The 12,211-nt window shown below is 45.8% G+C and overlaps 1 protein-coding gene across 7 annotated transcripts in view; it reads right to left on the reverse strand.

Moving 5' to 3' along the window:
- Positions 1-12,211, reverse strand: part of Ntrk2 (neurotrophic receptor tyrosine kinase 2) — a 326,602-nt gene that overhangs the window by 261,287 nt on the left and 53,104 nt on the right. For all 7 annotated transcript variants that reach the window (XM_075969423.1, XM_075969425.1, XM_075969422.1 and 4 more), the window contains exons 7-9: positions 11,812-11,948; positions 10,757-10,889; positions 9,595-9,900 (exon numbers count right to left, since the gene is read on the reverse strand). In XM_075969423.1, the coding sequence (XP_075825538.1) occupies positions 9,595-9,900; positions 10,757-10,889; positions 11,812-11,948 (576 nt within the window). The remainder of the gene's footprint in view (positions 1-9,594; positions 9,901-10,756; positions 10,890-11,811; positions 11,949-12,211) is intronic.

A 12,211-nucleotide genomic window follows, 5' to 3' on the forward strand; every position in this document is an offset into this window, starting at 1 on the left:
TCAAGAGCCCCTCCAGGTGAAATCAGTTAACCTTAGAACTCTGGAAACTCAGAGAACCGTAAGAATGAATCTTCATTATCATGGTTATCACATGTTTGTGCCTGAAACAGATTCTTGATTTCCCTTGGCAGGAAAGTATGTGGGACTCTGTGCTCTCAGTCCCAGGACGAGAAATGGGTCCTGATTGATGGTCTAAGGAAACAGTGGGGCAGTCTACTCTTCCTGGATTTGAGAGACACATATGCCGCGGGTTCCTCAGCCTGGACACAGCAATCTGAGGTCTGCTGCTCTTGGCCCTTCTACGTGCTCTGCGGAGAGCACCAGCTTGCCCCACATCGTGAATTTTTTGACCAAACAGCAACTGGAAGAAACTGTGGGAAACACTTCCCGTATTTATAGTTTGTCCCTGACACACATTTTGCACAGGAGACAACCGCTTCAGAATTAGGGAGCAGAAGTCACTACCTCCCCCTGCTGTGTGAATGAGCAGTCTGAGCTGTGACTTTCTTCCTGAATGAAGCTTCGAAACCAGAGCGTCACCATCCAGTGCTCTGGCGAAGTCTGACGAGCTTATTACACGTCTTCTGTAATAACATGGCTGAGCTGAGTCTCCCTCAACCCGTGTGCTCACGCTTAAGAAACACCTGACCTGCGGTATTCTTGGAATTTGTATTAGTTAATCTGAAGCCACTCATAACAGGTCCAAATCCCCTCCTTGTGGCAAAAAGTAAGTTATTTTCCTATTAACTTTTGTTCCAAGGCTTCCCGAGAAAGAAGCCCACGCTACTTCTAACCGCTGTTCTGCCTCCATGCACGCTTGCCTGCTCTTGAGGAGATTCTTCTATGTGCAGGACTGAATTCCAGTGACAGCCACATGCAGGGTCAAGTTCACCTGAGATGAGTCTAGATTTCAGGCCTGTAGGCTAAATAGGATACAGCAGAGTCACTGGAGACGTATCAGCTAACCCCACACGGTAGACGCATGTGTCTGTCTGTACCCAGTCTCCGTTTTCCTTCCCGTACTGAAACCTTCATGAGCATCCGCTGAATCCATCCTGCTTGCTGCCAAACCCAATTGGAGGGCATCATTTTCATCATTGTAACAATTTGCTATCCTAGATGAATCTGTGGAATTTTCTGGAAGGATATTTGAATAGCTCCTTCAGTAGGTCCTGATGAAGGATCCTCATTACTAAAGAAGTGTGGCTTTCTTTCTCTCTCTCTGCAAGAGACAGCATTAGAGGCTACTCAGCAGGCAGCTGTGGAGCCAAGCATGTCTGAGAGGTTTGGTGCTGTATGGAGTAGCCATTAGGCAGGTGCTTGTCCCCCCTTTTACCTGGGCCCTGAGCGTCTAAAGCGGAGGCTTGCACCTTCCACCTCGCTGGCAGAATTCGGGGAAAACTCTGCCCTCAAATACTTTTATTGTGCACTGAATTTTCCTCCCTCTTTATCCAGAAGCTTGGGCTCAGAGGTACTTTACCACTTCCCTGTGTAAGTCTCTAGAATCTACCCTATAAAGAGAACCTATAGTCAACATTTATTTCTCAGAAAGGGTGGGTGAGGAACTCCTTGTAATGTCTGAAGTTGTTCCCTTTCTGTATTTCTTTTTGGAATGGGGCATAGATATGTGTTACTGTAAGCAGAACTTCATATTTTTCTAACTTTCTTTTGCAGTTGTGGCCAGAGAGACTTTGCTCTCAGTATTTGGGTATCTGGCTATTACTTTGTTTTATTGAAAAATCACTGGGTGTGATGTCTAACAGGACCTTTGGTGTTGTTAGAATTCAGTTCAATAGCCAATTGCATGGGGCAGCTTGGCCCAATGAGTGTGGTCTTCTTTTGAATGCCAAGCACCCTTTGTGCAGAGCACAAACTAAGCTTAAGATTCCAAATCCAGACACCAGGTCTGAAGTAATCTTCTAGAAGGATGTCAGGAACAGGGATTGGTCAGAGGTTCAAGTCATATTTCAAAGTCCCACCTACCCACTACTGTTCTCAATCAGCAGCTTTCGCTAAAGAGATATTCCCATCACCTGTGCTTTCTACGCCTCTTCAGCCAGGTTCTGCCTAAGACGGGGGTAGGGATACTCATGGGACGTTGGAGTTCATCTGTTAGAGCCAGGAGGGAGGCACCCATGGAGAGAAATGGGGCAGGAACTGAAGGACGGTGCTCCTACTTATCTCTGGCTTGTGGTTTGAGCACTTTCTTTAATTGAGACGAGTGACTGATTCCTACACTACCGTAACCCCCACAGTCCTGAGAAGTCATTGCATCTGCGTTGTTTCTCAGACCTCCGGAAAGAGCTGACACATTGTTCAAACCTGCCCAGATTCTGGAACAAGACAAGGGAAAAGCAGTCTTCTGGCTTCAGTAACTGACATGGGAGCAGATGTGAGACACTCAGATGGTGTGGGATAATCCTTCTGTGCACTGTGAAGATTTGTTGCCGTGATAGGTTTCATAAAGAAGCTGACTGACATCCCATGTTCCTCTTTTTGGGTCTGGCTTACCTCACTCAGGATAGTGTTTTCTATTTCCATCCATTTGTATGCAAAATTCAAGAAGTCCTTGTTTTTTACTGCTGAATAATACTCTACTATGTATATATTCCATACTTTCTTCATCCATTCTTCCGTTGAAGGGCATCTAGGTTGTTTCCAGGTTCTGGCTATTACAAACAATGCTGCCATGAACATAGTTGAGCATATACTTTTGTTGTATGATAGGGCCTCTCTTGGGTATATTCCCAAGAGTGGTACTGCTGGATCCAGGGGTAGGTTGATCCCGAATTTCCTGAGAAACCGAAACACTGCTTTCCAGAGTGGTTGCACAAGTTTGCATTCCCACCAGCAATGGGTGAGTGTACCCCTTTCTCCACAACCTCTCCAGCAAAGGCTATCACTGGTGTTTTTGATTTTAGCCATTCTGACTGGTGTAAGATGGTATCTTAAAGTTGTCTTGATTTGCATTTCCCTGATCGCTAGGGAAGTTGAGCATGACCTTAAGTGTCTTTTGGCCATTTGAAGTTCTTCTGTTGAGAATTCTCTGTTTAGCTCAGTGCCCCATTTTATAATTGGGTTGATTAGCCTTTTACGGTCTAGTTTCTTGATTTCTTTATATATTTTGTAGATCAGACCTTTGTCAGTTGTGGGGTTGGTGAAAATCTTCTCCCAGTAAGTGGGTTGCCTTTTTGTCTTAGTGACAGTGTCCTTTGCTTTACAGAAGCTTCTCAGTCTCAGGAGGTCCCATTTATTCAATGATGCCCTTAGTGTCTGTGCTGCTGGGGTTATACGTAGGAAGTGGTCTTCTGTGCCCATGTGTTGTAGAGTACTTCCCACTTTCTCTTCTATCAGGTTCAGTGTGTTCGGACTGATATTAAGGTCTTTAATCCATTTGGACTTGAGTTTTGTGCATGGTGATAGATATGGATCTATTTTCATTCTTCTACAGATTGACATCCAGTTTTGCCAGCAAATTTGTTGAAGATGCTCTCTTTTTTCCATTGTATACTTTTAGCTCGTTCTAGCCATAAATAAAGGACATTGAGCTTATAATTCATGATCCTAGAGAAGCTAAATAAGAAGGTGAATCCAAAGACAAACACATAGGCATCCTCATGAATATTAACCTTCATCAGGCGATGAAAGGAGACAGAGACAGAGACCCACATTGGAGCACTGGACAGAAATCTCAAGATCCAAATCAGGAGCAGCAGGAGACGGAGCACGAGCAAGGAACTCAGGACCGGGAGGGGTACACCCACACACTGAGACAATGGGGATGTTCTATCGGGAACTCACCAAGGCCAGCTGGCCCGGGTCTGAAAAAGCATGGGATAAATCCGGACTAGCTGAACGTAGCGGACAATGAGGAATACTGAGAACTCAAGAACAATCGCAGTGGGTTTTTGATCCTACTGCACTTACTGCCTTTGGGGGAGCCTAGGCAGTTTGGATGCTTACCTTACTAGACCTGGATAGAGGTGGGCGGTCCTTGGGCTTCCCACAGGTCAGGGAACCCTGATTGCTCTTCGAGCAGATGAGGGAGGAGGACTTGATCGGGGGAGGGGGAGGGAAATGGGAGGCGGTTGCGGGAAGGAGGCAGAAATCCTTAATAAATAAATAAATTTAAAAAAAAAAAGAAGCTGACTGACCAATAGCTGAAGAGGATAAAGTTAGGTGGAAAAATCAAATTGAGAATGCTGGGAAGGAGAAGAGCAGAGTCAGGAGTCACCAGCCATATGCAGAGGGAGCAGGAGGCGAATATGCCATGCTAATAAAGGTACCGCCACATTGTAGCCCATAAATAAGGAATAAGGATTGACCTAAAATGTAAGAGCTAGTTAGTAATAAGCCTGTGCTATTGGCCAAGCGTTTGTAATTAATGTTAAGCCTCTGAGTGATTATTTGAGAGTGGTTGTGGGACAGGAAAATACTGCCTACACTCAGAGGCAGAACTCACAAAGAAAATGGTAAAAACTACCCATGTCATCTAGTTCACCTTCTGGTGCCACAAAGTTCTAGGGGGAAGAACAAGGGAGGAATTACTAAAGGTTCTTCAGGTAGTGCTATGAGCTACTCTCACCCAGTAGTCCCCACAAAACCAATCTGAGGGTGTCCGTTGTACTCCCTGAAAGTGATAGGCTCAGAGAACCAGAACTGACAACAGTCATGGAGTGTGTTAGCATTTGCTTCACCTTCTACTCCTCAAGGAGTCGGGTCAAGGGATTTCGGGGATTCCCCTTGGACCATATGGCACCAACAAGGGATGAAGTCTCTATGGGGACTCTCATGTACTGGCTACCTGGAAATACAGAAGGACCCCAGTGACATGAAGCCCCTTATGGAGATGAAGAAGTCTTGCTAGCTGAGTAGAGATGTGTTTGCTCCTCTCACGAGGACTACAGAAACAAGGACTTTGTAAGAACACACAACAGCATCCTGGGAAGAAAGTCCACTGATACTATGGAACGTTCCCAGGTCTGCAGGGTACCAAGCGACTGTCCTCCTTCTCCATAGCACTCTGATCACCTAGGGAACAGCAGGGCTAAAGCTTCAGCAAAGTCCAGGTCTAACCCCAGCAGAAATAGGGCAAGGAGGAGGGGAACCTGACCATGATATCAAACCCAGTCTTAGTTTCTATCTCTGCTATGATAAACTATTTTTATTTTTTATTTATTTATTTATTTTTTGGTTTTTCGAGACAGGGTTTCTCTGTGGCTTTGGAGCCTGTCCTGGAACTAGCTCTGTAGACCAGGCTGGTCTCGAACTCACAGAGATCCGCCTGCCTCTGCCTCCTGAGTGCTGGGATTAAAGGCATGCGCCACCATCGCCCAGCAATAAATTTGTCTTTATTTTATGTGTACGGGTGTTTTGCATGCATGTATGTCTGCCATGTGTATGCTTGGTGCTCACAAGGGCCAGTAGAGGGCATGGGATCCCCTGGAACTGGAATTACTAGCAGTTATGAGCCACCATGTGGGTGCTGGGAATAGACATCCCTCCCCCATGTCTTCTGGTGTAGCAGCCAGTGCTCTTAACTGCTGAGCCATTTCTCCAGAGCATGGCAAACTGTTTCTTAACAAGGATTCTTTCTGTGGCCCAGAACAACTGAGAGCCTGTCTGCTACTCACTCAGAAGCAGATCCTCGCCCTTGGCTACTGCCTGGATGTCTTAAAAAGGAAAGTGCCAAAGGTTAACCTGAGAACCACTAAGTCGATAACTAAGGTCAAGCCTCAGGAACACACACCAAACTGAAAGAAGGCAAAAATACTGCTTGAAAGTCCCCCGCTGACTCTAAGGCCTAGCAAGGCCACCATTCAGGAAGTCAAGGACACCTGCTCCTGGAAGCTGATCTTACAGGGACTATGAAAACCAAAGATAAAATAAAATTAGCACAACTTCCTCAACTTCTTCAGTGTGCTAGACAAACCCTGCAGCTCTCTCCGTTTCATTCAGCAGCTGGAAGCTGCGTCTTCCACTTTGATCATGGGCCACACCAGCCAAAACCAGCTCACCTCTTAAAGGCAAGACCCAAGACGGCCAACTGCAATGCCTGCAACCTCACAAAAGTTCCTTCTCTCTTTCATGAGCTAGGCCAGGTTTCCAGTAACTAACGTTTGCAGAAGGAACTGGGTCTTGTGGACAACTAAAGACCAGATGGCACCTGTCACTCCACAATATCGTCCTGGGTGGGTCCCTGTAGACAGGTCCCTGTAGTCCAGAGACCTCGCTGTGCTGAGTCTCTCTAGTGCCAACCTCACACCCTCAGATCTTACACATGACACCCTGTGTGTGAGCAGCCTAGCTGCTCCTCTAGCCCTGCCCCCTCCTCCAAAGCAAAAGCACAGGGTCTGGCCCCAGGCCGTTTCCACTACCCAGAAACAGTGGCTAAAGTCTCAGCCCAGGCCCAGGCTGGCTGGCTGCTTCAAACTTGGCAGACTTTTGGTGTAGAGAATTTTTGTTTTTAATCTATGTTTTGATTTCTTGCTGTATTCTTCATTCTCTGTCTCCTAAAACAAATCCCTAAGCAGAGCAACTGTCCACTACAAAACTCAGTTGACTGAGGGACCCAGCCCTCAGGGACACCAGAACCGCCATGTTCACTCTTCCAGCTTTGTCTGTTAACACAACCGACACCACACTGAGCCAGGGCTGCTCGTCCACATGGTGATTTGGACTTTATTCCTTTCCTTCCTTCATAATCACCAAAAATGCCATCAGTGAAATCAGATTAATTCTCACCACAAGGTTCGTGAGAGCTAGGCATCGCAAATCACTCCCTGATGACCGCAGAAACGCTGAAGGAATAGAGTCAGACTTGACCTTCAGCTGTCCTTAGTGTGGAATGCACCACCAGGGATGTGGCGGTTATATTTCTTCTCTCTCTCTCTCTCTTTCTATTTGTTTCTTTAATTTTAAGGTGGTTGGAAAAGAAAGGAATCAATTCCAAGGACGGTTGTTATCTGAATGCTATGACCGCGAATCTCATAAATTTCCAGCCAGACTCCATCCCACAGCCGACTGAGGTCAATCTCTAATTAGTCACATTGGTTTATGGCCCACTAGGGCCCTCTATATCGACTGTCACCCAAGACCAAGTCTCCATAATTTTCCCTTTCATTTATTATTCCTTGATTGCTGGCCTTTGAGTAAACAGTTAAAGACAACAGTAAATCAGTCTTTTCTCCAAGCAGATATTAACAGTTTGCTTGCCTCTCCTTCTATACTGTGTGTGAGTGCCCAGCCCTGTGCATTCTCGGTATTTGTAGCTCTGGGGTCCTCATACGAACACACGAAGGCGCCGGAAGAGGGCTCCAGGGGTCTTCCTCTACCGCCCTCCACCTTATGTCTTGAGACAGGGTCCTTTACTGAGCTGAAGATCCCCTTAGTTAGGTGGCTTGGCCAACAAGCTCTCAGGATCTACCTGTCTGTCCTCCCCGGCACTGGGGTTACAATCACAAGAGGCCTTGAGTAGCTCTGACATGGATGCTGGGTATTTGAACCCAGGTTGTCCCACTTCCGCAGCAAATAAACTTGCCTTCCTGAGCCATCTCTGCTGCCCCATGTTTTTATTTTAAAGACAAAATAAAAATGAGTGAGTCCCAGGAACAAGGAGGAGGAAGAAAAGCTTCATAAAATTTAGTTTAATTTAGAGCCTAGGCACCTGCTGTCAAGCCTGATGACCTAAGTTCTGTCCCTAGGACCCAAGTGGTGGAAACACAGAACTGACTCCTATGAGCTGTCTTTTGACTTACACACACACACACACACACACACACACACACACGTGCACACACACACATGCACTGTGCGCGCACACACACAAAGCATAATATAAATTTAGTTGACTTTTTGCTTTTTATAAATAAATGTTTTCTTAACTAACTGAGAAACACCCTGCCCCAATTTATGATCAAGCCAAAAAGCAAAACTAACAACTGTTGCATTAAAAAGAGGCCACAGGGATGAGAGAAGTCTAGTTCAGCCAAATACTAGCTTCACAGAGGAGTGTTCAAAGGAAAACACAGCAAAACCCATCCAAAACCAGCCCTTCAGTGTGTGACTTTCAAAGGGACACAGACCTGCTTCTCGGAACTTTCAAACTCTGGGCCTTCAAGTGAATCAACTTTCACCCCCAAAGAGCTCTAAAAGACAAAATCCAAATACAGCCTAAATTCAGGGAATTATACCAGCCCTGTGCCCTATTCTTCTCGTGACAGATGGACCATAGTCACAGAAGATGTCAACGCTGGGAAGCCTGGGCAGAAGTTTCCAGAAACTCTCTGACTGTCTACAACTTTTCCATAAACCTAAAATTACTCACTAATAAAAATTTTACTGAAGAACAAACAAAAATCCGCAGTCCCAAGATGGAGTTTCTGGCTTTGTTCTGAAGCTCTTGCTCCCACAAGGACGCAGGAAGAAAGAAGCTCGCCCATCTAGAGATTTACTACAGCAAACACAGGCAAGCAGCTAAACTCTCAGCTAAGAGGAAGATTTAATGAGCATGACTACAACAACCAGGGCTGTCTAGGTGTCGCATCTGAGCGGTGCTTGTTTCACATACTCCCGCAGCAGGGCTGTTGGTAAAACTGACATAACTCAAACTACATTCCCAACATGCTCATGGACCCTGTATATTTAGAAGAAAGAGGATGCACAAAGAGGATGACTGTACTCTTGTTTATTGTCAGACAAATTCCACACCTGTGCCCACAACGCTCCCTTACAAACCCCACAGGTAAAAGCTGTCCAAACAGCTGTTGCTCCACACCTCCAAGGTTCTCTTTCCCCTTTGCTCGGCCACGTCACTGGCGTGACTTAGACTAACTCACCGCTACTACAGTGAAGTGCTCTAACACACAGGTCTCAACACGACAAAGCAGGCTAGCCCTACAATGAGCAATCACCTGAGCAACAAGCCACAGCGGACGAGACACTCTTCTGAAGGGCAGTAGCTGGAGGGGCAATGGTGTGACCTCTGCCACACTATCGCTGCATTCCTGACGGAAGCTTTCCTGCCACTCGAGCAGAGCCTTCTCCCCTGATAGAAGGATTGCTCACCACAGCCGGGTAAGCAAGGGTCCCCGTATTGGTTTTTAATCCATTAATAAGAAAGTGGTTTTCTGACCCCAATTGGATATGAGGGTCAAAAATAACTCTTGACTATTTTATGAGTGACCAGTTACTCTGCTCCTGGTTTTCCATGGGACTCAGCACTGCTGATGGGAGATCTCAGAATACATAGAGAAGACGTTAAGAATAATCTCATGGTTACCAATGCTCTCCCTCAGTAATCCCGTGTGGATCTGATCACTGCTCATATTGGCGCATGCCCTGCCTGCTGGGGGTCACACTAGTTGCCTTTCTTGACACAACTTCATCCTGTGAACACTTTAGGCTGATGGTCTTTAGGAGACAACATCTCACCAGGGTTTCCAGTTCCTAGCTGTCTACTCTCCGCACTTTCCACTAGGAGCAGATCCCTGGTGTCACCAGTGCGACATTAAAGCCAGGCCAATGGCTTCCACACCCAGTCATTTACTGTGCCGCTCTCCCTTCTCCCCAGGTGTAAAACCTCCAGGTACTCACCGTAATCAATTCCAGGTCGGCCCATGAAGTGGGCGGAAATCTGTCTCTCGTCCTTCCCGTACTCATTCTTGGCCATCAGAGTGTAGTCTCCGTTGTTCATATGAGTGGGATTGTCGAGCTGGAGGCAACCGTGGTACTCCGTGTGGTTGGTCACATGGATTTTAGTGCAGATGTATTTGGATTCGTTCAGTATTGCCCCATTATAGAACCACTGGAGCGTGGGCTTGGGGTTGCCTCTCACAGTGAACGGGATGCACCAGTGGTGGTCTGAGGTTGGAGACTCGAGGAATGTGATGGACGGTGCAACTGAGCGAAGAGAGAAGGAGTGAGTAGCACCGGGCAGCTCGGACTCCTCCCCACTGCACTCTGCGTCATTAAGAAGGGCTTTTATTTAACCATCATTTAATTTAAGAAAACCCACGATCAGCAACTCTGGGTCAGTCATTTTGTATCATCCGACCGCTTTAGCTCACTACCAGGAGCTTCAGAGAGCAGCTTGCCCTGCTTGTGACTCACACAACACAGTGAGTCTCTGTGATAAGAAGTGCTCATTGATGTCCACTTGGGCTTTGCTCGTACACACACATATGCACACACACACACACACATCTTAATATTATATAAATTCATCATTAATAATGAGAGATACTTTTTTCATTAGCAGTTCTTCCTTAAATAATTAAAATAGCTATAATATTACTAAATTTGAAAATGGCTTGGGCAATGCTCCCTGACTCTCGGATCCCATGGAACACACCCTAAACCGGATCAGATGAACCCACACAGTGACTGTTGCTGTTGTCATTGACTTGTCAGCTTGAAGCATGAGAACTTTAAAACTGCTGCGGCTGTTGAATAGCAGACTCACTTTCAGATGTGCTGAATTATAGTGTGGTCCAATTTTATGAGATTCTAAACATCCATGTTTTAATTCCTGAAATGTCCAAGGTCTAATTTAGGCTTGACAAACAGCCTGGCCATTATCTGCCTTTAAATGTAAGCAGACCCTTATGCTTTGGAGATTGAGAAGGAGCGAGTGGTCTCTCTAAACGGACTGCTCGGGACGAGAACCAGGGGCTGGCATTTCTTAGTTAAGCACAAAGGAAAGCCTGAAATACACAGTCACTACCCATGGACAGCACACGCTGCTCCCACTACGTACAATGTACAGTGAGGTTCACGGAATCCTGGTCTTCTCCCACCAGGTTTTCTGCCACACAAGAGATCTGCTTCCCGCTGTCATCAGAGGAAATGTTCGTGATCCTTAAGGAGCCCTGCGTGTGGCTCGTCTCATTCTACAAATAAATTAACAGACAAGAAAAAAAAATCTTGATTAGAATTGATCCCAAAGTATCAACATTTTTTCCTGAAATGGAGTATAGATACACACACACTTACACACATATACAAACACACACTTGCACACACCACACACACACACACACACATATATATACACTTAAACACACTGTTAAACACACACCATACACACACTTATTCACACACATACACTTTTCTTGCAGGTTCCGGACTCAAGTAATGGTAAGTTATTCTCTTGTTCTGGATTTCAGTTGCTCAATGTCTGAGTTTGACTGAATTCTTGAATTCTTATCCAACTTCCTCCAAGAACAAAGACTATAGGACTGTTGCTTCCTTGCTCAGAATGGCACAGAATACATTATCATCTAAAGACTCTCTTCCAATCCGATGTGTACAGATAACTAAATTGTAATCTTGAATCAGCCCTATCTCATTAAGGACAAGTAGGAAGTAAATGATATCAAAAATTCCTTTTAAATGTCTACATGTGGACCCATAAGACAAAAACTATTGGATGGTTTTGAGCGATTTTCTTAACCAGATTCATTACAGTGGGATCAGCCACCCTAAATGTGAGTGACGCAGGTCATACTATTTTGATTCTGAACTCATTAAAAAAGATAATGAGTTGATACACACATACATTAATTCACTGTGCCCTGCTCTTAATTGTGAACTTAATATGACCAGCTCCTTCAAGCTCTGGAGGCTGTGACTTCCAGCTATGGTGGACTGTAACCTGGAGACGGCCACCCGATGAACCCTTGCTTCTTTAAGTCGCTGTGGTCTGGGCCCGTTACTACAGCAACAAAAAGGAGTCTGAGAGAGTGGACATTGGTATGCTCAACACGATCTCCTCATTGTCAACCATGAGACAGAACCAAACACGGGCCTTACCATGTGTTTGGAAACCAAATTCCCAACGTCCCAGTACAGCACGGGGAGTGGGTCACCTGCCACACTGCAGGAAAGGGTGACAGAGTTCCCTTCCTCCACAGTGAGGTTAGGGGCAGCCAGACGTGCAGACGGTAGGCCTATGAGAGAGAAAAGCACACAGAAATGCAGTTACAGCCAGAATCAAATGGCAAGACACACCCACGTGTTCACAGAAGCCTGGTTTTTGTTGTTGTTTTGTTCTTCAGGATCTCATTCAAGTCTAGAAACCTGTCATCGGACCTAGCGTTTGGGGGAACCGGACTGTCAAGAACGAGTTGGAAAGTATTTCTGAAGGACTAAACTCCAACTATGACCGCGTGAGAATCCTTCAAGCAAAGTTAGAGCTAATTCTTAGGAATTA

Source organism: Microtus pennsylvanicus, chromosome 4, assembly GCF_037038515.1.
Source record: "Microtus pennsylvanicus isolate mMicPen1 chromosome 4, mMicPen1.hap1, whole genome shotgun sequence".
Taxonomy (NCBI): domain Eukaryota; kingdom Metazoa; phylum Chordata; class Mammalia; order Rodentia; family Cricetidae; genus Microtus; species Microtus pennsylvanicus.